The 27,852-nt window shown below is 33.7% G+C and overlaps 1 protein-coding gene across 5 annotated transcripts; it reads left to right on the top strand.

Moving 5' to 3' along the window:
* The first annotated feature begins 746 nt into the window (after window positions 1–746).
* Window positions 747–27,852, top strand: LOC116349610 (calcium-transporting ATPase sarcoplasmic/endoplasmic reticulum type). Of its 5 annotated transcripts, none has more exons than XM_031781142.1 (12): window positions 748–902; window positions 1,025–1,108; window positions 14,156–14,303; window positions 16,267–16,284; window positions 17,113–17,195; window positions 17,271–17,375; window positions 17,511–19,005; window positions 19,104–19,559; window positions 19,660–20,128; window positions 20,273–20,390; window positions 20,520–20,637; window positions 25,044–26,328. In XM_031781142.1, exons 3-12 carry the CDS (start codon window positions 14,186–14,188, stop codon window positions 25,061–25,063), a joined length of 3,000 nt encoding a protein of 999 aa, XP_031637002.1. In that variant the 5' UTR covers window positions 748–902; window positions 1,025–1,108; window positions 14,156–14,185; the 3' UTR covers window positions 25,064–26,328. The 5 variants fall into 5 exon arrangements, with proteins under 5 accessions (XP_031636998.1, XP_031637002.1, XP_031637001.1 ...); XM_031781141.1 differs by lacking the exon at window positions 25,044–26,328 and adding an exon at window positions 27,155–27,852 and having other exon boundaries at window positions 751–902; XM_031781138.1 differs by lacking the exon at window positions 25,044–26,328 and having other exon boundaries at window positions 747–902; window positions 20,520–21,660.

Raw genomic sequence — 27,852 nt, 5'->3', positions numbered from 1 at the left:
AAAGTTATATTTTTTTTTTTTTTAAATAAACATGAGAATTTTGTGATCATTGAACACTGCCAAATATTACCGCATTTTTCTCTTGTCATGTTTAACATGCCGTGGAATTGATGACGCCTCATATGCCCGGGTTACGTTTTTTCTCTTTTTTTCTTCCCTAATTATGTGTACGGAATATTGTAAACGTAATCAGTTTCGATAAAAAATGAAGTGAAACGACGCAATTCAACGGAACGATTGAATACAAATATACAAGATATTTGACTCAAATCACACATACAAACCCAAACATATTCTCATTTTAACCAGATAAAAGCTAAATTATAACAAGTTGTCCTTCCGTTCGGTACCTTTTGTTGATGGTTTTATGAGTACAGTTGCCCGAATTCAGAGCTATTCCCAGTACTCGCTGCATCCTTGAACACTTTTCCCCAACAAAATCTTCACCGCATCAACGTGATAGAGAGCTGCCATGGTGCCTGCGTGTAATACATGCATACACATACAATAATACACGAAAGACAAGGTATTCGCATAACAGTTGTTTCGGTGATCGTTAAAAATCACGTTGAACGGCTTTACGTTTGTATGAGCATCAGGCGTATCTGTAGCTACATACGGGTGCTTGCCGAGTGCTTAATTTTATCCGAGGGCCATATCGGTCGGCTAACCGTTGGTGTCCGTGTTTGCTTCGGGTCTTTTTTTTCGCGTTGCATACACAGTAGAAACCGAAAATAAGCTAGAACAATACATAATACGGTTTTGAGTGATGAGAACCATCTTATGGTGATCAGTCGACGTCGATCTTTACAGTAATCACGATCCCATAAGCTCAACTTTTTTTTTGTTACTGTGTGTCTGGGCCACAAGGCCTAATTACATAACTTTTCTTCGCACAATACGTATATAGTTATTTTTTTTTTTAATTAAATAAATCGTTTGAATTAATTTCTTCGTGTGTAACGTGCGGTGTTACAGCAACGTTTAAGAAATTCATTCTACATTCTTCCTTTTCTTCCCATAGATTTCTTGTACCAAAAATTCGGGAAAAAACAAAAGTGTTGGACACAACAAGTAGCCAACAAAAGCATTGCATCAAGTCGATAGTGTAAGTTTAAATTAAATTTGGTTTTGGTTTTTGGAATAATAAGAAGGTTTATCGAATGGAAAACACACGATAAAAGAAGAAAAACGAAAAATTAAAAACTGTATGAAATACACGAAAGAATGACAAAAGAACGAAATGAAAAATCGGTATCAGTAAAGAAGTTGACATAGCATCTTATATGCGGTCGGTCCAACGGCAAATCTCAAATTATATTTTGGTTGCGTTTGAATGACAATGAAGTGAGCGGTTGAAATGAATAAACGAAACGAAATGAAGAAAATCAAACAGAATAAGACGGAAACAATAGAATACTATTGAAAAAAAAAAACAGAAGCGACGAAAATGTATTGAAAATTGTGCTGTTAATGTTTGTTTCAATTTCAAAATGAGAAAAAAAATTAAAGTGATAGATCAATTTAATGGACTTAAATGTAAATTTTCGCTGAGTATAATTTCGTTTATACATATCGTTCAAATCCAAACAAACAAATCAATCAATCAAAGTCAAAAAAACGAAACACATTGTGCATAGAGATTCGTATCAAATTCCAAATGACCAGATTGAGAAAAAGTATGCTCACGCAGTTTGAGTGAGAGAAAGATAGAGAGAGAATTGATCAAATGCATCGACATAGCTGTTGAAAAGCTTCTGTTTTGACCCGATTTCGATTCATCAATGCAACATTTCGTTCCGTTCGATTTATTCACAAATCGATGGTATTTGTGCAGCTCGATGATGTTTTGATGATGCGCAAATTGGGCAAAAAAGAGAGAATACAATTTGAATGTGATGGGGCCAAACATTGTGCGGTTGAGCGATCAAGTAAGCAACGACTCACATCACACAAGTGTTTGAAATTCAAAGATTCCCACAAAATGCCTATGACAATCAACAATCAAGTGCAAAACGGACCCACCGCCGATCTTTTTTTTTCTAAGTGTCCATACACATTCATTATCACACCACATTATTTTAGCGGCGAATTCAACGATCTGTTTCATTTTATGTGGGCAAACGGGAAATAAAAACTCGCTTCGCTTTTTTGTTGTTGTTGTTGTAGTTTGTCCAAGTAGATATATTTTTGTATGATGTGTGACTCGGAATGTGAACCTGAAAAAAGAAAAACGTTATGCCAATTCTTATGCATAACACAACGCAGGCGTTCTGTGTATATTTTATTACCGGTCGGCAAGTCAATGCCACAGCTGAAAAAAAGCATATTGACGAAAAATTCAGCGAATCCCAACTCATAGCGATATGATAATCATTTGAATATCCCGTTGAATTTTCACATATTTAAAGAAATGGAAACTAAATAAAGAGAAGCGATAAAGAAAAATCTTATATTCGAATGAGAAGCACATTAGTGGCTTCTTTTACGTAAATGCTTCTCTTTTCCTCTTTTTCTCTCTCTCTATCTCTTTCATTTAATCTATTTCTCTTTAAATTTCTGCAGCAGTCCTCATTTCTCCTCACATGCTCTCGTCCGTTCTCTATCTCACTTCGGAGAATGGAACAAGCAGCGACGGCAAAAAAAAACTGATTCGAAATAACACAAAATCGATGTTCAGAGTCTAAAAATATCACATGTCTCTGTATATTAGTCTCGAATTAGTTTTTCGTTTCAACGTTTTTGTTGTTGGTGCTATTGGTGGTGATGTTGCCATTTGTAACAACACTGCCTGATTTTATTTAATTTTATTTTCGGAATTTTCGCATTTCGTTCGTTACTTTTTTTTTCTTTCTCATTCGATCTCTTGCTCACAACATATTTAGCTTTTTTGTTGCATGTAATATGCTTTAATAATGTAGATCATAGATCATTTGCCAGAATGTCTATATAACACATTGAAGTATAGGGCGACGACAGAGAGCCAAATACGTATGTTCAGGAATATAGTTTTCGGCGTTCCGTGGGGATTTTAAAAGGTGGTCGCAGCACTTAACGTCCCGAGCGTATACGCACATACGAATAGCCGTTAAACGCCAAAAACCGAAATGTAATATGCCATAATAATGCGATTCATTATTGAATTTTATGATTAAGCATAAATAATTTGAAAAAAAAAGAAGAAATATTGTTTTTGTAGAGAAAGGATTTTTCATTGAAACATTTCAATTGGTTGTTTGCGGTATAAACATAATTAATAAAACAAGTAGAACTTGAGCCTAGTGTCCGTGTGTGTGTGTGAGAGAGAGAACAAATTCGACAGCATATTATCGAATACCCCAAACGTAACACGGAACATCAAACGAAACAGCAGGCTCAATTAAAAATGTTTATAAATTTATTATTACATTAATTGTATTGAGATAAAAGCAATAAATTTGACTCTATCCGTTGATTTCAAATCGGCGATTGGTATCAGTTTTTCGGAAATCGTTCTTCCTGTGATTCATATCAAGAAGATGCCAAGACCGATTCGACATTTCAACCGCTGTTGCGATTATTCAAGAAAAATGACAGCGCGTATTTTTTTCACAATTCAAACGAATTTTCTGCAAATGTCGACCTGTCATTCAGGAAATGCCCATGATTTGAAGAGATAGAGAATAAAAATGAACCGTATGCGCAACAGGAACATGCATGAAGCGGCAGTTCTCATCGCCTTTTAACTGTTTATTTCGTAAATTGTAAAGCATTGCGAAAAAGTACTTGAAAAGCATTGACTAATTGAATATCCAATTTCAGTGGGGTTTTCCATGAATTTTATCTGCTGTTTGAAAATGAGTGATGAAAAGAGAGAAAACAAAATAGATTAAAACGCCACCAGGCATCGACTTCATCCATAGACATTTGTATACAGATTTTGCCTTTGATGTGAACGCATAAAATTAGTCTGACAGAAATGAATTGAGTACATCAAGCGCCAATGAAAGAATACACTATAAAAGAAACACAACAAAACCAAATACAAATAGATAATATTGAGAATATAACGAGCCAAAACACATGCTTGTCTATTTTGACTCGTCGAACTTTGAATTTTCGCCATCTCAAATGCTCAAGTAAAATACACGAAACGACAATGAAACGGAACACACCAATCAATCAAACACAATGGAAAAAACGGAAAAATGAGAGCACAGACCACCGAAACACACACAAAAAAAAACAATTAAGAAAATCTGTCTGTGTCCTGTTCACTCCATTAGGCATCCCAAAATATGTTGTTAAATGTTAACAGACTAGTGTAAAAAAAACGGTTCCGCATAAAATACAATAAATTGTGATCGTCAATTTAAAATATTGAAAATGCGTACTACGTTTATGCGTAGCACGCAGTCTGTGTATGTTTCGATGCGTGTATACAGCATTGGGGCCAAATAAAATAAGGAAAAACTCATTTTTTTACAAAAATATTTATACATATTTTTTTTGTGTGTCTTATGGCATTCATTATATAATTGGGGAAAAGCCGAATTGGTGAAAAAAAAGTGGAAAACAGCGACGAATATTTGGTGTACGTTCGCAGAAATAGCAGTACAGGATTTACTCGTTGTTGTATTTGTTTTCTTTTTTTTGCGCATTGAAAAAAGACAGAACGAGAAAAAGAGACATAAGACACGCGGAAAAAATGCATTTAAAAATAGAATTCAGGAGCGTAAACCGAATCCAGATGAGCTTATATACGCTTGCGTCTCGATCAAACGGTTTCTATTTTCTTACGTTATTTTGTTCGTGTATATATTATAATATTTATCGCACGCGTTCACCGAGAAGAAGAAAAAAATGAATAGAAACGGAGGATTCACACAGGACAGAGTTGCATCTACCGATTATATCAAAATAATTATACTCGGTGTGTGTGTGTTTGTGATTATTTTGCTCATAACAATAATGTAGCAAGAATATAATTTAAAAATGCATCTTAAACGCGCATTGTATCCTTATTTCTTTTTTTTGCACGTATTCATTTTCAACCTTCTGATTTTGTCAAAACTTCTTCTCTTTTTTTTCGCTCTCGCAAATGTTTTATTGTGTGATTTTCACATTAAAATGGCCAAAATAGAAGGCAAACCATTTTTCTAATACTTTTTTTTCATACTCAAGCTCTATTTATAAACCGATTTTCAACTAGCATTTTAAAACCAAATGATCTCTGCTGTTGCCACTGATGTGCCAAATGTACATCACAAAATTTATAAATGTATTTTTCGTTCTTTTTTTTCGCATTGAAATATATTGCACGACATTACACAGACACGCCGAACAAATACCGAACGGCCGAATGAGTCTGGTTTACGAGCCACATTAATGATTGAAATAATAATAATAACTTGGTATACGGTTGTATATCTCCCGCGGTGTGTGTGTGTAAATTTCAAATTTATTCAAATTTTATGCATCAATTTATGTGAGAAATCCAAACGATTTCTGAAGGATTCATCATCATTAATTGCTGCCGCAAAGAAACAGATATGCATTCAGCGCTAAGAAGCTGCCAATTATTATTATTATTTGTTTGTGGAATGACAACGGTAAACCAGACCACCATCGAAATTCCATTCGTTTTAATAGACATTTTTGATATTCACAATACTCGTCCGCCTATCATTTTGTCAAAATAATATAAAAACGAAACAGACACCCAGCTAGATGAAAGGAGATAGAGAGAGAGAGAGGGAGAGAGGAATACAAAAGCAAATGTTGCAAGTTAAAGGATAACTAATTCGCTTTGACAAGTGAGAAAATAGCCAATAAATAAAAACCGTTTACTTTGAAAACAAAACGTAACTACGCACTATATTGCCACACAATTGGACAGTTTCATACGTTTCAAATGAGAGAAGAAAAAAAAAACGAATTAAACTAAAAATGAAAATGAACAAATTCGATAATAGCCAGTAGTCCCAAGTTTGCAAATACTTATAGAATGGCAAACGCATGTTCATTTTGAAAATCATTCTTCTTTTCTTTTTTTGTTTGACGTGAGATTTTATGAGCGTATCTTTATCGTTGTGTGGTTTTCTCATTTTCGACTGCGACAGCGAAGACTACGACGAAAACGACGTCTGTTACGATGTTTAAAAGCTCATATAAAAGCATCATATAACAATAGCTCACGTCAATTGAATATTGAATATTTTCTTTATGTCGACCTTTTCCGTACCGATTTCTGATACTATTCTTCATCTTTTAAGCCACATTTTTTGTCGATGTTGTTGTGATCCCGATAGGTTCTCGGTTTTACTTGTGTTCTTGTTGCTCGGCTGATTTGATATTTGCGCTATTTTCGATTATCATGTGAGAGATGGTGGTTGTATGACGATCACATCGTACGCTCGTCCCGTAGTCACACGCCGAAAGATCTGGGATAATTGATTATACAATGGCTATATCAGTTGATGACGTCTATAAAAAAAAACTGCGAATATCTGTCGCTTTCCACGTGAAAAACTCGTGGAAATGTGTCGTATTTGGTGTGCGTGTGTCTGCTTTGTGATGCGATTTTTCAATTTTTCGCAGTGGCAAATTAAGTCGTTTCACAGGTGTGGGCGGCTTTTAAGCATACTGACATGATGAGAACCGATAAACGCGCAAACATTTTCGATTGTCACTAGCGCTATCTTCTCTCTCTCGTCTGTCGTTGCTATTCGGTTTCTTCTTCCACAATAATAACAGAAGCTCATTGTTTTGCGATGATGGCAAAGCGTAAGCATGTTCATGTGCACATACGAGATCGAGTAATAAGTACATGCGTACATAAAATCGCGAACATAAAGATAAATAGATTTTTTTCTTCTTGTGAAAGACCAATGGCTTTTCAAGGGCCCTGGGACTACACATTTAAAATATAGATAGAATAAAAACGAGAGTAGTAAAGACAAAGCTTTGTTCGCTCGGGCATAAACCAGAATTTAGCGAGCTACCGTCAGATACTATAAATAATGTTTCCGAAGCCTGAATACACAATTATAATTTTAATAACAATGTTCGGCATGAATGTGCCGGTTATATAATTTTTCTATATCTCTCGGCCGCATTTGAAACGAAAAAAAAAGAAGAAGAAACGAAATATCAATTTCCGGCAGCGCATAAAACAAATGTACTCGAAATTACCGAAAGAAAAAAGAAGACACACATTTCATTTTTCCGATGAGCAAATGCGATCGCCAAACGTTCTGTAAAATAGATTGAGCGCACTTTTCAACAATCAGTTTGCATTTGAAGATCTTTCTCACGGCTCGTCACACGGTGCGCATCTATTGAGCTAAGGATAGCAATTGTTCATTTATTTTTTCGTTTGTTGTCCTTGATTAAAGCGTAAGCGAGCGATCCTTCTCTCTCTATCTATCTATCTATCTTTTCCTCTCAATTTTTTTATTGGTGCAATTTAAAAGTGTATTATCGCCATCAAAATATTAACGTATGTTTTTTTTTTTAATAATATTTTTCGGTTTTTTTGCTCCTTTTTTCTCTCTCTCTCTCTCTCTTCGAAAATAAAAAGAAAAATCACTTGCTACCCTGCATATTAACTGAATCAAGGCTGTCGCTTTGCAAATGTTTATTATTAAACCGCATTTTTTTCGATTTGACTTCGGCCACATTGAAAGTATGTCATTCAGTTGATTGAGATTCAGAAAAGTGATGTATATTATTTGAAACTTTTTGAATAACAAACAACACCAATAGCGAATTAATTCGATAAAACAACATAACTCTTTGTACTCAATAAATTCAAATTCAGGGTTTTTCTTTTCACCCAACTATTTGGTTTGATAAATTTATGTATCCTTGCCATATATCACAATTTACCAATGTCTCTCTCTGTGCTCAGTACATAATATTAGGATGAACGGATGAAATCTATTTTGTACATAAAAATACTATGAAAAAATAGTCGCACAAAATCACGGCATCGGACAATTTTTTTGGGTCCGATGGCAGAAAAAATCAGTGTGCGCCTTATCAATTCTTACCAAAATATTTTTGGTTAGTTGTGATACAAAAAAAATGTAATGGAGTTTATTTACAGTTTTCTTATCCAATTTACAGATTTTACATAGATTTAGAATTTAACTTAAATTAGAAACGGATGCAATTCAATAAAAATTAAATTGAAACCGCTTTAAAATTTAAATGCTTAGTTTTACCTAAAGTTAGACGCATTGCATTAAAATAGATGGCACCACAGCGTCCAATTCATTCTCAGTTTTGTTTACTTTTTTGCATTATGAGTTACATTAAAAACGTTGACAATTCATTTTGTCATATTCTCTCAGTGCTCGGACTTGTCTCTCTCTCTCTCTCTCGCTCTATCTCTCATGCTGTCACACAAAATTCAGCCATAAATTGTCAATTTCATTCTCACCACAAATACGAATATTCAAAAAGTACTATCCTTTCACCACACTGGTATTGGTGTTGAGAATGAGAACGAAAAGAGAAAGAAAAAAAATCGAGAAAGAGATTTATAAACTCTCGGTTCGGTTATAGAATGCCAAGGAATGAAATTGCTTTGCGAGAGAACGAGATAGAAGAAGAAAAGTGTGGCCAAGAACAAAATGAACAGACAGATGAATTAGAGTGTTACCGTATTTATAAGCAAGTTTTTATTGCAACGAATCTTGACTCTAATATTAATACGAGAAGAAGAAAAAAAAGAACACATTTGGCTGAAAGACAAGGCAAATTGTGCATTTTCATCGCAGGCAAACAGCAATAGCAACAGCATCACCATCATTATCGCAATACATTGAAATACTCACAAACCAATACACGGTCACGGTGTATAAAATAGCGACTGTGTTCAACCGTTCATGGCTCTCTCTCTCTCTCTGTGTGTGTATGCGAGATTTTTCTTTAGCGAAACAATACCGATTGACGTAAAAAATTAGTTTTTTGAATTCGTTTGGATTAGTAGTAAACTTTTGATCACACCGTTCGCTTGCGCACGCTGTCTCTCTGCCTATTCGTGATTTATTGTTTAAATAGTGTAAACGCATCCGAAAAACTCGAACAAAAACAACAATAAAGAACAAACAATTTTTTTTATTCGAACTTATGTCGATAGCCAAATAGAAACAACCAAAAAAATATAAAACAACAAACAATAAGTTAAAGAATAGTTTTTGAAACAGACAGAGAATTCAGATATACAGACGCTGATTTCGTTCTGTTATTGCACACAATTACCAACCAAAAACATCATTCGTACATTAACAGATCGAAATAAAGAACGGGGCAGACTCAATAATGATTACCAATAAAACAAAACCGAATTCCAATTTAGCTTAGTTTTTATTGAAATTTAACAAATCTAACAAATTGTAGGATATATTGTAAACACTAAAGAAAAATAAATCAAAATAATAACAATTTAATTTTCTCAAACGTAAAACGTTTCCAACACGTAATCAAGTCAAACCAAGTCGAAACTAAAAAGAATTAATTTAAAAAAACACAAAACAAAGTAAGAGAAAAAAAAAACAGAAATAGTTAACATTTGTCTCGTGTATCCGTCTAAAATTGTGAATGTGCGTGAATCTACCAAGGAATTGGAGAACAAAATTTCACACATACAAAACATAAAAACCATATAGAATTTTAAATAAACAATTCATAATTTAATGCTTAGGTGATAATTTCTGTAGTCGATTTTCGAAAATTACTTATTTAGTACACGTCGCAACGTCGGTAAACTGATACAATCAAATCATTTAATCAAAAAATAACAACAAATAAGTGTGTGTGTGTGTGTGTGTGCGCCAAGATCACAGACAACAATTTCATCTTAACAATATGTAAGCAAATTTTAGTGTTAATTTCGTAGTTGTCCCTTTCCATTTCATTTCGGGTGTTTCTCTTTTATCTCGATTTGCACAAATATGTACCGTGTGTATTATGTGGAGTTGAAATTTCTGATAAGCACTTCACGATTTTCCAACAACAAGCCATCGGAACAGTGCAAATAAATGACGAATTATTTTAATAGTTTTCTTTCTTTTTTCATACATTTTACGATGTATCGTTTGAAAACGAAACGTTTTGCATGAAATGCAATACGTATACCGACCGCAGCATTTTTATTGAACGAGTAAAAGTGAGTGAGAGAAAAAGAAAAATGCACACAGAGAGATAGCGAAAGAGTTGAAGAGAAAAAGAGATGAGAAGATTGGAGGTGCCTTTAGAAGAAAGCGTAAAATATAGTTCGATCAGTTGGTGAAACAAGTAGCATTGGATTTTATTTCAAATACAAGGCACTTTCAAGTGTAATGCTGCAATACGAGACGCACACCGATGACGTTGAGAGAAAAAAAAATGACACGCGAAACCCAGAATAGTTTTCATTCTTGCTTATATGATGAGATTTGCGAATGGCATGGCGACAAGTAGAAGAGGAAAAAAGACAGAACGACATTTATACATACAATTGACAATGTTTGAGATTTCTAGATCATGTAGTTTGTGTATGGAAAGAAATCCGTCTAATGTCAGTCTAAATAACCCGCAAAATTTGAAACGCCTTCAGTCAGCTCTCTCTCGCACTCGGCATGCTATGAAATTCAAGCTGAGATTTGACGAGAGATGGAAGGTCGTAAAATAATTTGTTTCAAGTACTTTTTCGTGTGATTAAAAAAAATAATGCGGTGCTCACGTTATCTCGCCCATTTCAAACGTTTATGAATATTATATATCCAATTGAATGGTTTTACTTCGTTTTCACACATCTTTTTTGCCCCATTGTCATCGCAATGTGTTGTCGTCTTTGTTCGTTCGTCTCTATTCGCAAACCAAATAAAATTCAAATCACTGTTGCATTAACATGATTTTCATTTTTAGCCATGGACCATGTACTGCACATGTGAACGAAGTGCAAATATTCCATTTATTCACGTTTTTTTTTTCTTTGTATATTTTGTCAATCGACACTGATCAACGATAATTCGAATTTTTCACAAAAAATAAAAACCATTGACGTATACGCTTAATTTCTCCAGCGTTCGCTTAGGATATTTTGTGTCATCGTTTGGCTCTAATTCAGTGCCTATTGCTTAGCCGATATTTCAATCGGTTTCACATATGTGATTTATTATTTTTTTCCATTGACTTTGCTGACTTCAATTCTCTTTTTGACATAAAGTCTCAAGTACACGTGTTACTCTGTCATAGGAACATACGAATACGTGGTGCAATTGTATTGGTACGTATATGAACACGTATATCAGACGATTGTACATTGGGTACACGTTGAAACGAGTTCTTTTTTTCTCTTTCTCTTTTATCTCTGTCACGTTCGTTCGATCTCTCTTTCACACATCTGTCCATACACCATATTTGCGATTCGGTATCATGTCATTCGGTGCGCGTTTGACGCATATATATATCTATCTACATATGTATGTCGCTTTGTGAAAAAGAAAAAGAAGAAAAAAGAACCGAATGACGTGTATGTATCGGTGTGTATGTCTATTGTCAGAGGAGTAGTAAGCACAGCCTTTGTTGCAGTCAAATAAAACCGTTGTTGTTGTTATTTGCGGCCGCTAACGCGTACATTTTCACTATTACAACGCGTATATTCTATTTCATAGTCTTTCCCACTCTGCTGTTAACCGCTGGTTGTTCTTCTAACTCTCTGTCTTTCTTTTTCGCTCATTTTCTTTCGACAACTGAATTCATTTTGTCAATATCGTTAGTGCAATTAAGGATAAGTTCTTGAATTGTTGTTTTGTTGTCGTACACTGTAGTGCTGTTCCCAAAAATATTGGTGCGTTTTACAATTCTTAATAGAAAAATAAAATAAAATTTAAAAATCTATGCAGCTAAAATTCAATTGGTGATTTTTTTTCTTAATTTCCAATCAAAGAAGTGAGTGGTGACAATTATCATTTTTTGTAAATTCGTTATGCCAACAACCATTGTAGTTCCTTTTCAATTATTAACAAAAAACCAATTGTTGATAGATATTATCCTGTCTTTTGTGTGACAAGCCAACAAGAACATTCATAGAAAGTCGAATGCGAATCGTAATCAGCTCACGTTCACCGAACAAATACACGTTCAAAATTTTGTCACGTTGTGCGAAAAATATACAGTTTTTTTAATGGTTAATTTTCAATAATTGAATGTGAGCATTTCAGTTTATAGCTCACGGTTTTGATGCTTCAAATCAACACACACATATCAAATGATTTATTAATCGTAATTTAAATTGTGCGTTTCTAATCGAAAATAAATCAAAACGTTTGCTAAAGTTGCGTTGTTTTTGTGCATTGAACAGCAAAAAATTGAGAGTGTGACCATTGATCGTGGATCAGTTTAAATTTCGTAAATAGAATTTGTATGGTGTGATTGTCCGACATATCAAAATTATAACATCGGTTAAATTGCATTTTTTACTAATAAACCATACATTGGATTTCATTGAAGATGATCATCTGTCGAAATTGTTTGTCATGCGAAGCAGACACACAGGAAGAAACAAACATAAAATAAAACGTATTGAACTGGAATCGTTTGCATTAGTACAATTGTTTGATTACAATGCCGTGGCTCATCTCCTGCATAAAAGATATATTATACTTATTGGGTGTCACGATATAGCGCTTTGCTGTGAAAACATAACCTAAAACGAATTATTTTACACGAACGCACAGCTTTTGTAGTGTCGGCTTACGTGTATGTTTGTGTGTGGCTGTGTGTGTGTGTGTGTGTACGTATGTTTGTGTCCATTCTATCATACTATTAAATTCATAAAAACGAAGAATGTTGACTTGGCAACTGATAATCGGTCTTATTCATCGTGGATAAACACCGCATATGTTTCACTACTCTTCTCTGTTGTTTTTTTTTTAGTGTGTCTTCTTCGTTTTCTCCATATTCTAATTATGGCGCACACCAAATATAACGATTGAGTTGTACGGAAGAGTTCAACAATATGATTGCGTAATACTAACTGCGATTTCCAACAAACACACACTCAAATACATGACGTTTTTTTCCCATTTTATCCATGTCATTACACCTATGGCCATTTCATTATCAATGAACAAAAAAAAATAGTGAACCGGTAAAAATCAAAATTATTATCTGTTTCGCTGAATGTGCTGATAGGAATTCGAGTGTAATTACGATTTGGGGAAAAGTTCCCCTCGTGACTACGAATCGAATGAGACTCTTTGTATTTCGAATTCGTGGAATTATTTAGACCGTAATCAAAACACGTTAATTTTCATTGAGTAGCCGTGCTCACTTAAACAAGAACAAAAAGTAAATACGGTGTCCACATTTAGCATTGCAAACGAATCGATGGCGCAAAAAAAAAATTATTATGATAATCAATTCGAACCTTATTCAGACCGAAGGAAATAATAACAACAAAAACGGTACACACGCATTTAGTACTGAAATGGATCTTTTTGGTGTTGAACTTGCATTTGCAATAGAATTCGTTGAAATGCTTACGCATTTTTGGCGTAATACAATGTTAAATGTGCGTAGCCAAGGCACATCGAACCAAATTCAATTACAAATTATCGCCATACAATTTCTTTGAGATGGGAAAATGAGTGTGTGTGTGGGTGTGTGCATTTTGCTCGATATCGCGGGAATCGAATCTGTGAATCGAAAAAGACAACAAAATGAACAAAAGAATGAATGTATTTTGGTAAATAACACGAAAGAGGCATACTCAATGGCATTAGACGTGAATATAATTATATTCCAAATAATTCAATGGCAATTCGATTGACGTAATATCAATTAATCTCGGCAAAATGCCACGCGATCATCCACGAAAATGAAACAAAAACAAAAATTTACCGATCGTGTCTATTACTTTCGATCTCGAAATCAAGTTACAACACAAATTAGCGAATATAAAGAAGAAGTAGTCGTCGATTTTCGTTTGATTTCCTTGTGTAATTTTCAAATAGCAAATGATATGTTGGACTCACGCAAAAATCACCGCGCACGCTCCTGCTCGACAGAGAGAAAATTTTGAAATTGAACTATTTTTTTAAACTGTCATCTTTTTCAATTGAAAGTAAATTTCAATTAATTATATTTTGTTTCTGAATGATTTTCTTCTCTTTTTTTGCAGAGCTACCGAACAACAGAAAACTAATTCAAAATGGAGGACGGCCATGCAAAAACCGTCGATGAGGTTGTAAATTATTTTGGAACTGATACAGAGCGCGGTTTATCATTGGATCAAATCAAGCGAAATCAAGAAAAATATGGACCAAATGGTATGTATATGTTACAATTATTAGTTAAACCATCTGTTGCTTGAGCAAACATAAACAAATACTTTTTTTTTTCTGTCACGCCATTTCAAGTAAACACAATGTCATTTTCCACTTGGATTTTCCATATAACCATATTAAAGCTCACTCACTCAACATAGCGACACGATGAAAATACTATGCATGTCGAAAATTAGAAATCGAAAAGATCAGAAAACACACACGAAATTTGTTGGCTTAAACATTCTGACGTCACAGATTCAGCAATGACGAAAGAAACGATCGAATGATTACATTATATGTTCAATTTCCATTGCAATAGCGTTGTTCGCTCATTTGATTTTTTTTTTGTTTTTAATTTTCAATTTCAATGCTCTTTGCCCAATTTTCAAACCAACAATTATAGCATGTACATTGAAAATCATATGATACAAACAGACGATTGTCTGTGCAATTTTTTTTTTATTTTTCTATATTTCGTTCCATTACGAGATGAGAGAGGGAGAGAGAGAGAGAGGGGGGGCGGAGAGGGAGAAGGCGAGAGAGGAATCCCGAAGAACTAATACGCTACAGCGTTAACGTCACAGATTCTGTCACTCACACACACCCACCAACCCTCTCTCTCTCTCTATGCAGCTCATGCAAATCGTATAGTGAATTTCATAAGAGAGAAAGAAAAAAAGCAACAATATGACGTAAATGTTTCTTAAATGATTTTTCAATTAGTTGTGCAGTTTAAGTGCTGATAGAAACTGATCAAGGAGCGATGCAGGTTTCAATGTCACATTCAAGCTCCATCTTTTACAATTTTTTTTCTCGAAAATGCATAAGAAAACTTTCTCATGCTCACCGTTGTTGACCTTGTCAACTCATTTAACTGTTGTTGTTGCTTTTTTACTTTTAGTAAACTTTTCGGCTTAACGCTGCTGCGATGGATGCAATGTTGTTGATATACACTGTACTCATTCGTAACGCCTGCTCTCGATTTATTTATCGTTTTGATAACAATGTTTTATCAAAACTGTGACCATTTTATTTGCATCGAATCGCGCCGTATGTTTAAATATAAAATGCATCACATCGATAGTCATTTCAATGAATATGCACGTATCCATTTTACAAGAACTTCGTACAATATTATTTAGTTGTTTATATCATTTTACATATAGTTTTCATTTCGTTCAAAGCACATTTTCCATTTTATATATATATAAATATGCATTTAGAATGCATATGGTAATAGTTCGGTATAATTTGATGTTGTCCATTAGTTCAGAGGTAGTTGTGTGTTAAATACACTTTGACACTTTCGTGTCAGAGTTGATAGACCAAATGAAGTTTAGCACCATCGACAAAAAAAAAAAATAAAAGCAACAACAACAATCGACAAAAACTCAACTGATTTGTGTGCCAACATGATCAAAGCCGAGTGAGGCGAAGGCTCATTCGTTGTCGTTGTCGATGCTACTGATGACATTCTGTTCCGCTCTGTAACTTAATTTATGCTGCACTTTGCCATAGATACCATAGTTTTTTTTTATTCATTTGTTTTTATTTTCATTCAGTTTGAAACTTCATTGATTACTCGCTGGCATTCTATCTATTTTTATATTTTGTGTACGAGTTTTTCGTCAATATAGTACAGTGACATAGAAATGCTATTGATAGATGCGCGCTGCATATATCATCATCGAAACCCCGTATACATGTAAATTGACATATTCGAATTCCTTTCTGTAGACCATATTTTTGGTTTTCAATTGAATTTCATCCAAGTTCAAAATTGACAAGTTTTTAATGGAAAATGGCACGCATTACAGTGAAAGGCGTAAGAGACAGGCTAAAGTGTTTCTACCATATTTCATGTTAAATTCAATTACCATGATCAAATTTGTTTGCAATATTTTGTAGTGTGTATTTTCAAGTTATTCATCAATTTTATTTTATTTTTTCAATCTCATTTCAGAGCTCCCTACTGAAGAGGGTAAGTAATCAAATCAATGGACATCCGATAAATAAAAGATAACAAATTTGACAAGATTTTGAGATACAAGTGTAATAAATGATTGACCATATATCCATTGTTTTAGATCAACTATTCGCATCTAATAGCAATCATTCCGAGGGAACACTATTTTTGAGACGACAAAATACAATTTCATTGTTAACCGTTTTATCGTTGTTTTTGATTTTACGAAAATTCACTTATCATCTTCAAAGTGATCTTTATCTTGCTGGCGAAAAAAGCTATCTCAAATATGTGTTGAATAAAAAAGAGCACACATCGATTCGATGCGAGTAAATAAAAGAGATTAGATTCCATAGACAATCACCACTTTCAATTGCAGAGATGAAAAAAAAAACCATAAAATTGAAACAAACAAAAACATCCTTACATTTACTTAACGATAGACAATTTAACCAATGTGTACCCTTTTCTACAGATTATGAGAAGCTCAAATGAAACCAGTCACATAGTCATGCCGCTTTTTGTGTGTGTGTCTCGTACGTTTTTTTTTTTTGAATGAATCAATTAAGATGAATTATTTTTTGTGGCAAACACAATATGCGGGCTGGATTTTAACATATAGATCATTTTGTGAATGATGTTCGCTTTAATTTATTTTCTCCAAACATGGATGCATTCATTTCCGTGTATCTCTTGTCTTACAGATTTGGATATTTGTACAGATATCGTACGATACGGCTATTATTTATATCAAAAGATAAACATTAAAACAACACAAGTTTTATAACGATAATAGTTGTTTAAATGCGCATTTTCTCTCTTTCTCTCTCATTTTTACATCAGGAAAAACCATTTGGCAATTAGTTTTAGAACAGTTCGATGATCTTTTGGTTAAAATTTTATTGTTGGCTGCTATTATTTCATTCGTAAGTTCATTGTTTGCTGGCATGTTGATATGATTTAATTGACGAAATTCGTTGAAATTTTTTGGTTCTGTACAGGTATTAGCTCTATTCGAAGAACACGAAGAAACATTCACAGCTTTTGTTGAACCTCTTGTTATTTTGTTAATTTTAATTGCAAATGCAATCGTTGGTGTTTGGCAGGTAAGCAAATATGCGATTACATAAGAAATTTGATACATGTCTTGCAAATTTTGTTGAATAAGCAATATTCATTATTTTATTTCTCTGTATCCCTCTTCGTTTTTGTTTTTGCTGTCTTCGTGTGGTGCACAATAGGAACGTAATGCTGAATCAGCTATTGAGGCGCTTAAAGAGTATGAACCAGAAATGGGCAAAGTGGTTCGGCAAGACAAAGCCGGCGTGCAAAAAGTTCGAGCCAAGGAAATTGTTCCTGGTGATATAGTTGAGATATCAGTTGGTGATAAAATTCCAGCTGATATTCGTCTCATCAAAATTTACTCAACCACCATTCGTATTGATCAATCAATTTTGACCGGTGAATCAGTGTCCGTGATCAAGCACACCGATTGTATTCCAGATCCACGTGCCGTCAATCAAGACAAGAAAAACATTCTATTCTCTGGTACAAATGTAGCATCCGGTAAAGCTCGTGGTATTGTTATTGGAACTGGTTTGTGCACTGCCATCGGTAAAATCCGTACTGAAATGTCGGAAACTGAAGAGGTTAAGACTCCATTGCAACAAAAATTGGACGAATTCGGTGAACAATTGTCAAAGGTTATCTCAGTTATTTGCGTTGCTGTCTGGGCCATTAACATTGGTCACTTTAACGATCCAGCTCACGGTGGTTCATGGATCAAGGGCGCTATTTACTATTTCAAAATTGCTGTTGCATTGGCTGTGGCTGCCATTCCAGAAGGTTTACCAGCTGTTATTACCACTTGTTTGGCATTGGGTACACGTCGTATGGCCAAAAAGAATGCCATTGTTCGTTCACTTCCATCCGTCGAAACATTGGGTTGCACATCGGTTATTTGCTCCGATAAGACTGGTACACTTACCACGAATCAAATGTCCGTTTCACGTTTGTTCGTTTTTGATAAAGTTGAAGGCAGTGAAAGTAGCTTCCTTGAATTCGAATTGACTGGCTCAACCTATGAGCCAATTGGTGATTTGTACTTAAAAGGATCGAAAGTAAAGGCATCTGAATTTGATGGTTTACAAGAAATTGCCACCGTTTGTGTGATGTGCAACGATTCAGCCATTGATTTCAATGAATTTAAACAAGTGTTCGAAAAGGTCGGCGAAGCCACTGAAACTGCATTGATTGTATTGGCCGAAAAACTAAATCCATTCAATGTTAACAAGAGCGGTTTGGATCGTCGTTCGTCTGCAATTGCTGTTCGTCAAGAAATTGAAACCAAATGGAAGAAAGAATTCACATTGGAATTCTCACGTGATCGTAAATCAATGTCAACATACTGTATACCAACAAAACCATCACGTCTTGGAACTGGTCCAAAATTGTTCGTCAAGGGTGCACCAGAAGGTGTTTTGGAACGTTGTACACATGCTCGTGTTGGTACCACCAAGGTTCCATTGAACAGCACACTCAAATCACGTATCTTGTCACTCACTGCTCAATACGGTACTGGTCGCGATACATTGCGTTGCTTGGCTTTGGCCACCGCTGACAATCCACAAAGTCCAGACACCATGGACTTGGGAGACTCAAACAAATTCTACCAATATGAAAACAACCTTACATTCGTCGGTGTTGTCGGCATGTTGGATCCACCACGTAAAGAAGGTAAATTTATTGAAAAAAAAAAAAAAAAAACGCGCGATAATTACTGAATAAAAAACTGATCCAATTTATTAATGAAAAATATCATTTTTCGATTTCAGTTTTCGACTCAATTGTTCGCTGCCGTGCAGCTGGTATTCGTGTCATTGTCATTACTGGTGACAACAAGGCCACCGCTGAAGCTATCTGCCGTCGTATTGGTGTATTCACTGAAGACGAAGATACCACTGGTAAATCATATTCTGGTCGTGAATTCGATGACTTGCCACTTAGCGAACAAAAGGCCGCCTGTGCACGTGCCCGTCTCTTCTCACGTGTCGAACCTTCACACAAATCGAAGATTGTTGAATTTTTGCAAGGCATGAACGAAATCTCTGCTATGACTGGTGATGGTGTCAATGACGCTCCTGCCTTGAAAAAAGCCGAAATTGGTATTGCTATGGGATCAGGTACTGCTGTCGCTAAATCAGCCGCCGAAATGGTGTTGGCTGATGATAACTTCTCATCTATTGTATCTGCTGTTGAAGAAGGTCGTGCCATTTACAATAACATGAAACGTAAGTATAGGAGAAAAAAAAATACAAAAATTACTCTTGCGCGCAAATAAATAATTTCTTTAAAAAAAATGCTCAACCAAAATCATAAATTCCATTACAGAATTTATTCGTTACTTGATCTCATCGAACATTGGTGAAGTTGTATCAATTTTCTTAACTGCCGCTCTTGGATTGCCAGAAGCTTTGATTCCAGTACAATTGTTGTGGGTCAATTTGGTCACTGACGGTTTGCCAGCTACTGCATTGGGTTTCAATCCACCAGATTTGGACATTATGCAAAAACCACCACGTAAAGCCGATGAAGGTCTTATCTCAGGATGGTTGTTCTTCCGTTATATGGCTATTGGTGGCTATGTCGGTGCAGCCACTGTTGGTGCTGCCTCTTGGTGGTTCTTGTTCTCTGAGAATGGTCCACAAATGACATACTGGCAATTGACACATCACTTGTCGTGCATTGGTGGCGGTGACGAATTCCGTGGTATGGATTGCAAAATCTTCAGCGATCCACATCCAATGACCATGGCCTTGTCTGTATTGGTAACAATTGAAATGTTGAACGCAATGAACAGGTAATTAAACGCCGAAACATCAACCATCTGATGGCAAACCATTCTCTTCCATACAACAAAAATATAAATTTACTAACCTGACGAGAAACGACTTGGAATTTGAAAAAAAAAAAAAAATTGATAAACATTTACTTTTTATTCTAGCTTGTCTGAAAATCAATCACTTATCACAATGCCACCATGGCAAAACATGTGGCTCATCGGTTCAATGGCACTCTCATTCACTCTTCACTTTGTGATCCTTCACGTCGAAGTCCTTTCAGTGAGTTTTTATTGTTGTTGTTTGATTCTTGCCTCATGTCGAATTCATCTGGTCTTTTTTTCATCACATTTTTCGCTTCATCAATTTTTTCTTTTTTAAAATTATAATTTCCTTTATCTCTTCACACAGACCGTCTTCCAAGTGACACCACTTACCGGTGATGAATGGGTGACTGTAATGAAATTCTCGATTCCAGTCGTTCTCCTCGATGAAGTCTTGAAGTTCGCAGCACGGAAAATTTCAGACGGTACGAATCCATTGTTTGGTTTACAGTGGATAGTTTTAATGTGGGCAGTGTTTTTTGGTTTGATTATTTATGGCCCAATTTAATTTCTCTACTTTAAAAACAAATCACCTTAAAAACAAAGCAAAAAAAAAGTAATCGAAACCACAACACAACTGGTTGAGATAGCAATCAAAACAAACCGACCTATTAATTAATTTACTGATTAAGATTAACAAAATCACAACAAGAATCGAATACATAAACAAACATTGTGTACACACAAAAAAAAGTATGAAAAAAACCCAACAACATCAGAAGCGAGCAAGAAATTGGATGAAAATCCAACCGAATGGCTCATAATACGGTTTTCTTTTGTTAAAATAGCTCATTTAAACAACAACAACAAATAATTATTTATACAACATTATTATTATATGTGTTAATATTAATAATAATTAATATAATTTGCATTAATTTAACGACTACAATTTAGCGCGCGCCTTTAACATTAGTTTATGCGCATCAATGATACAAACTCTAAACGAATGATCAACTCTGCCAAAATGAATGGCCCACGCACACGAGCGATATATACATTAAAATTAATCCACCAATTGAATGAATTGAGTAAACTATTTAATTTAATATATGAGTCCAGTTGCAATATGAGTAATTGAATGTTCGATTTGACCGGGGAAATGTGTTGTGGATAAAAGACAGAGTGTGATGTAAAAATTCATATTTAGCAAAATTGATCATTCGGCGAACATAAATCGAATACGACAACATTTCGAGTAGATGGGCACTGATTGCGCAACCGAGACAAATCCTTCTTAATCAGACTGTACAATTTATTTGCCAAAACCATTTTAAACGATTCTCTTCTATTTAGAGTTCTGTCTCGGTTCCAGGCTGTCGATATAAAAGCTTTGAAATGCTGTAAATTTCGATTTTAGTTCGAAAAGTCGGTTGAAATAATTTTTTTTTTCTTCAGAGAATGTTTTCCAAATGAGAATAAGAAAACACAAATTTTTTACGCAATAACCTTAGTTTTTTTTCTTGTTCTATATTTTGTTTGTTCGTTTGTTTGTTTGTCTTCTAACCCGAATTTCCGAGCGTTTTGTGTTAAACTTTCCAAATTTAATTATTTTATTTTTTTACTTTCCTCACCTTTACAATCTCTTTTTGTTTTGTGTCAATGAAGAAATAGTCTGTAAAAAATTTTTTTACACTTTGTGTGTGTACTCTTTTGTTTGTCATTTAGTTAAATACTAGATTGATACTTTGGTTTTGTCTTGTCAATGGAAAAAAAAAGTTATGAAAGAAAAGAAATATCATCTGAGAAAATGCATTTAAAAACAAAGCATAAACACGCATAGACACATATTCATTCATTGCATTCAAACGTCATTTTTACGATCCTCATTCGGAATTTAGCGACTTAGAAAAAAAAACTAGTTAATCTTTTACATCTACTATTGTTACGATACATATGAGACGTAGAAAGAATGAACAGTTGAGCACATAAATAAAGATACGCAGTCACGCCGCTGTGCATCAAGATTAATTTTATTTTTCGTTCTTCGCATAGAGAAAATGAAACCAATACTTTTCCAAGAAATGAATAAGATGAACAAAATACACAGAGAAAGGGAAAATAAATAAGTTTTTCTCTAATGTATAAGACCTCATATTTATTAAAATGTATTTATATTATCCATTCTTTTTGAAGAGCGACTAGAAAAAAGACTAAACCCCAATGTTCGAAATTTTTGAAGATAGAAACATTCTTTTAGACCAGAGAAAAACACTCTTCTTTTGAAATTTATGCATTTTTTCGTGTAGATGAACCATTTTGAAAATCCTTTTCTTTTCGTGAAAACTCAATTGCAATTCCATTTTGCAATAAATGAGTTGATTTTTTCCACTTTGTTTTCGGGTTTCCTTAGATTAGTGATTTTTTTTTTCGCTTTATATACATTTTTGTTTCGATGTAAATAATAATATTCAAGAAATGAATTTTAGGTTTTGTCCTTATTATAACATCGACTGAATAGGGAAGAATATGATGAGGATATGATGTGCGCACTTTTCATAGGGTGTATTTTTTGTGGGGAACACATTTGTTTTGCGAATAAAAATTATTTTCTTTAATAAAATAGAGGTTGGTAGTGAAACGATTGAAGAATTGAAAAAAAAAAACAATTTTTTTCTCTCGAAAAGTATTATTTTGCGAAATTAAAATGCGATAGATAGGAAATTAAATGAGAAAATTTCAAATCAAAATTGATACAAAATAAAAATGAAGTTTTTGATAGAAATACTTGGCTTGACAATCGGTTCAAATCAAAAAGTATCATGATATTTTATACAATTGACCATGATCCAATGGGTTTTGATAATGTTCGTTGATATTACAGTATACGGTAGTCATCAAAGTCAAGTGTATATCAGCCCATTTGATGAGTTATATCAATCAGTCAATCCAGTTCAATCAATCGATTTGCCAAATATATACCGAATTTTTTGTTGTTGTTACTTTTTCGATGTTCGAACACATACACACTTCATTGAAAATGAGCACTTCTTAGGAAAATTGTAGAAATGAACGAAAAGTGCCTGCCAGTTAATCTAATGTTAAAAGACAAGTTTTGAACATTTAGTTAGACATCGCACACAGATCACGGATAGGGATTATTTTCGAGTGTGCTTCGCAGCACCAAATACTGTTTCCAAATACATCGCATCTAACAGACAGAGCTCCTCAGCTCCGGATTGTGTAGTTGTCAAACGATAGAAGTCATCAATTGAGCAATTTACACACTTTCACATAACGATTTACTACTTTCGCGCAATAAAATAGGTAAATCCACGAATAGAACATAGTAGAACATTGAAGATAAAACCAAATCTAAAGACTCTTCTTCTTCTTCATTTTTTTTTTTTTTTGTTAATTTAATATTTTCGAGGAGTATAAATAGCCTAATATTGAGGCGAAATTAGGCCAAAAGCAACCTTAAGTAATATGAATAATCGGTTGAATTTCATGATGTTGTTAGTTCAATTTTTGAACATCTGCAAAAGTGCAGCCGGACAAGAAAAAAAGACAAAAACGATGAATCAGTAAAATAACTATTAAGTTAATACGAAAGACAACAAAAACAAGAGAAAAAAAGTTAAACGAAAGGTTTAAAATAGTTCATGATTTGTAAATATGAGAAAACAAAAGTGACAAAAAAAAACAAATTTAAAGTTTTATTATTAAGAGAAATATTTCAAGTAAAAAGACGTTTCGAACAATATATATAAAAAAAATATGATATTTTGTAATTATTGATTTTTGATGGAAGATTTTTTTTTTGATTGGAAAGAATGGCGTCGTTTCTTTTTTGAGTTTAGATTTTCATTTAGGCAAGACATCAAGGAAAATATGTATATCGGTAATGCGTTTTAAAGTCAGAAAACAAAAAATAAATCATCGAATGCACACAAAATCACACAATTTCAAAATAAGCAAAAAACCACCTTGCATCAAGAATTCCCACTTTAACATTCCACATACACACACACACACAAACCAACCTTTATGAACAAAAAAACCATACCCAAGTTCATCAATCGTCTTCGAAATCGGCCATGTAACGCCGTCACAGTCATCTCAGCAAACATATCTGAGTGTCGATACAATGCAGATTTGTGATGTTTTTTTAGTGCTCTTAATATATTTGTGTTTATTTTAGCCAAAAAAAAACTGGTTGCTTGCTATTTGTACGTAAATTTAAAACTTAGAACCAAAATTATGTCAACTGTGATTTAATTTTTCTGTTCCAAAAACCAAACAAATATCATAATAATAACAATGTGTCATGTGGTTCTGTTTTACCCGTAAGTATTTTTTATACTAAAAATCTGCAATATTATGTAGTTGTTCATAGACTTTTTTAGCATTCACACCAAAAAAAAAACATGTACGACTTGGTTGAATCTGCGCGAAGTTGAAGCTGCTTCAGTTGTGCCACCACACGCAAATATTACACACAATGCTCCAAATCCTTTGTCTAACGGCCTATTTTTTTATATATATATATTTATATTTGTGTGTAAACATTTATGAAACCGTGTTTAGATTGAGATTTTGTGTGGATAATATCCTTCACCAACTAACCAAACAATGAGCCTCAACACCCAAGTAGTTTGAACAAAATAAATGTAATATTTACCCTATTTTTAAAAATTTATATTCCAGAATTGAAATCTATTCGATTTACTGTTGATTTCCTTGTTCGAATCGCAAGGATCAACAGCCAATCGAATATTTCGTTATATTTAATAATTTCCTTGTATTTTTCTAATAATTTTATTTTTTCTCCATTTTTTTTTCATTATCCCTCTCCATCCTCCCGTTAAATTGGTTTGCCACCAAACAGTAAAGCCAGGATTCCATTAAAGTGTGCCAAAAAAAAACACATAATAAAGAAAAAACCATAATGAGAACTAAATAATTTTTTTTAAAATAAACCAAATGATTTGAATGAATTGAGTTCATCAAAGAGGAAATCAAGTATATGAATAAAATCAATAAAAAAAAAACAAATTACGAAAAAAAATTAAAAAAAAAGAAATGGTGGCTTTTGCGAAGAAAAAAATACATAATTGAATCAATCCAAATAGAGGCACATGAGACGTTTTGAGGAGAGAGAGAATGAAGTTTTAGTATCGTAGTATCATTTTAAAGTCTAGATTAATATCAAACCGACAGACAGACATAACCACACACCCACATATACGCATATACCCCCCACAACATGCAACATTATCAATTTGCCCTAGAAGAATTTCGCATGAACATCAAACAATTGATTGAAATTACCTTCATTCAACCATGCACGATCTATGATCCACGAACGCGAATCAAAATATCTTATTTTAAAGGAAAATCTGAATTATTTGAAGACACAAACATAAACACACAACCTTGTACACATGTATATGCACAAAGCACACACACACACAAAAAAAATACCATCAACAACACCTGCAAACAACAACATCAACCCTGCATTCATGTGCACGAAACAAAATTTCGCTCGAAACCAAAACACCAATCGATCGATCCAATTCTTTTTCACATCCATACACAGGAATTTCAAGGGAATCATGATACAGAGAGTGTAAATAGAGTGTAGGTAAATAATAAAAATGAAATTGTAAAAAAAGCAACAACAATCTGTTATGACATCAATTCTCATTACGCATCTGTGCATACACCAAAAACGAATTCATTCAAGACGAAATAAGACCGCCACACAATACTTCATACATACTTTGTACATACGATCAGGAGTTCGTTGTGTTTTTTAAAGGGATTTTTTTTTGTTAAAAAGACCTCAATTTTTGAGAAGAAAATCCATTTATCGAATCGCGTTAGACTTATCAGTAGCCATGATTTTATTGATCAATCGAATATTATGCACAAATCAAAGTTTTCCCTTTTCCTCCTTTTCAACAACAACAAAAAATTGTTTTTTTTTTTGTTTCATTTTGCAATTTTGACGTGTTCCTTTGTGGATTTTTTTTAATTTTTGGAATTGATGATGCGCAGACAAGTTACAACTATGTTATTATGTACATTTATAATTTATTTAAAGCGATTAATGGAAGAAAATAAAAAAAAGTTAAATAATAAAAGTGAAACCGACAATTCTAAGACAATTAGATTATTTAATTAAAAAAAAACCACATGAATTGTATATTGTAGTTTGTAATGCCTTGATTTTAAATGAACCCTCCCCATGCCCACAAAAAAAAACAATGCTTGAAAAAAATACGTTTGCTTTACCGAACTACCATCGCACACCAATCCTTGGAATATGCAATCCAGAACCTGTGGAACATCGGACAGACACTTAAGTGCTTGATCTTTTCAACATACATTGAATCTGTAGAAAAACCTTCTTTCTTCTTCATTGCCACATCATTTTGCACTTGTTATTCCCTTGCACAAACACACAGAGAGTGTGTCACATACACACGTAATGAAATACGCTTTTTTTTATAAAACAAGAATGTCAGAGCTAATTTCCAAATTGTTTACAAATACCACTAATGATGGAGATCGCAATGCTGAGCAATGCCCATTCACCTGCATCTATAAATTTGAATGCAGTTTTTTTTCTCGTAGTGTTGAACATGTATCGTTTATTCGAAAACTAGAAACCAAAAACGAATGCCCATAGACAAAGAGTGAGTTGTTTTAGCATGTTATATACTTTTTCATTCATAATTCTTCTTTTGGTATGATCTTCAAATGACCGATTATTTGTTTAAATACATTTTAATTATTTCAGAAGAAAAAAAAAAAACAATATTTTTTCACATTTCTAATGAATGTCAATGTTTTTTGGAAATTAAATGATTTCTTTTTCGTTTCTTTTTATTTCGTTTTTTTCTCTCTTCTGTTCCGTCATCGTCTCAACGACACCATTCAAACAATCGAAACAATCAATATCTTCACACACAAATTACAAAATGCAAACAGTGAATGAAGTTGTCGTCGACAAGTGGAATTATTAAGTTTCGGTTCGATCAACCAAATAAACAACATGCAACACAACAACAAAACACCAAAAAATGAAAAAATAAACACAAAATTCTAATGCAGATTATAAAATTTACTTTTTGAGATGTAGTGTAAAATGTAAAACAACGAATTTAAGAACAAAAAAAAACTTAACAACTTACACGAAGTATTGAATAAACAGAACCAAAAAAAAACAATGACTAAATAAGCAAAACACTCACCAGAAAATTAAAGAAAGTTATTTAAATTTATATTTAAACGAAACAAAAAAGAAAAAAAGGAATAAAAATCGCTGAATCGCCGGAATTACGTGCAAAATTCGATGTGTGCCAAAATTAAATTGTCAGAGAGAAATTACGCCGAGACTCAGAGATTTCCAATTGGCATAAAAAACACAGAGATACAACACGAAAAGAATAAACCACCAACACTGAATCTAGCATAGAAATCATATTGTACAATCATTTCTAAGTCGTCAAAATTCGGGATCGGTAAAGCCACAAAAAAACTTATTTCCATATTTTTGTTACTTTTCGGACAAATTAATTTGTTAAACAAAAAAAATCGATTCCCATATGTTTCTGAAAACGTCTTATTGTTTTGTTATAATTATTCTAATTACATTTTAATACCTCTGCGTTGAATACACACCAAAA

The sequence above is a fragment of the Contarinia nasturtii genome, unplaced genomic scaffold (assembly GCF_009176525.2).
Source record: "Contarinia nasturtii isolate CC-2019 unplaced genomic scaffold, AAFC_CNas_1.1 Cnas_scaffold_2934, whole genome shotgun sequence".
Lineage (NCBI taxonomy): Eukaryota > Metazoa > Arthropoda > Insecta > Diptera > Cecidomyiidae > Contarinia > Contarinia nasturtii.
Note: the sequence above shows the minus strand (reverse complement) of the source record. Positions and strands in the feature narration are given on the sequence as shown.

What these genes read in the sequence shown, in the direction of transcription:
- LOC116349610 (XM_031781138.1), top strand. Translation starts at nt 14,186, where the DNA reads ATGGAGGACGGCCATGCAAAAACCGTCGATGAGGTTGTAAATTATTTT. An exon ending in TGGCTGCTATTATTTCATTC is followed by an intron (nt 17,196 to 17,270) that starts GTAAGTTCATTG and finishes GGTTCTGTACAG; the next exon opens with GTATTAGCTCTATTCGAAGA. An exon ending in CATTTACAATAACATGAAAC is followed by an intron (nt 19,560 to 19,659) that starts GTAAGTATAGGA and finishes ATTCCATTACAG; the next exon opens with AATTTATTCGTTACTTGATC.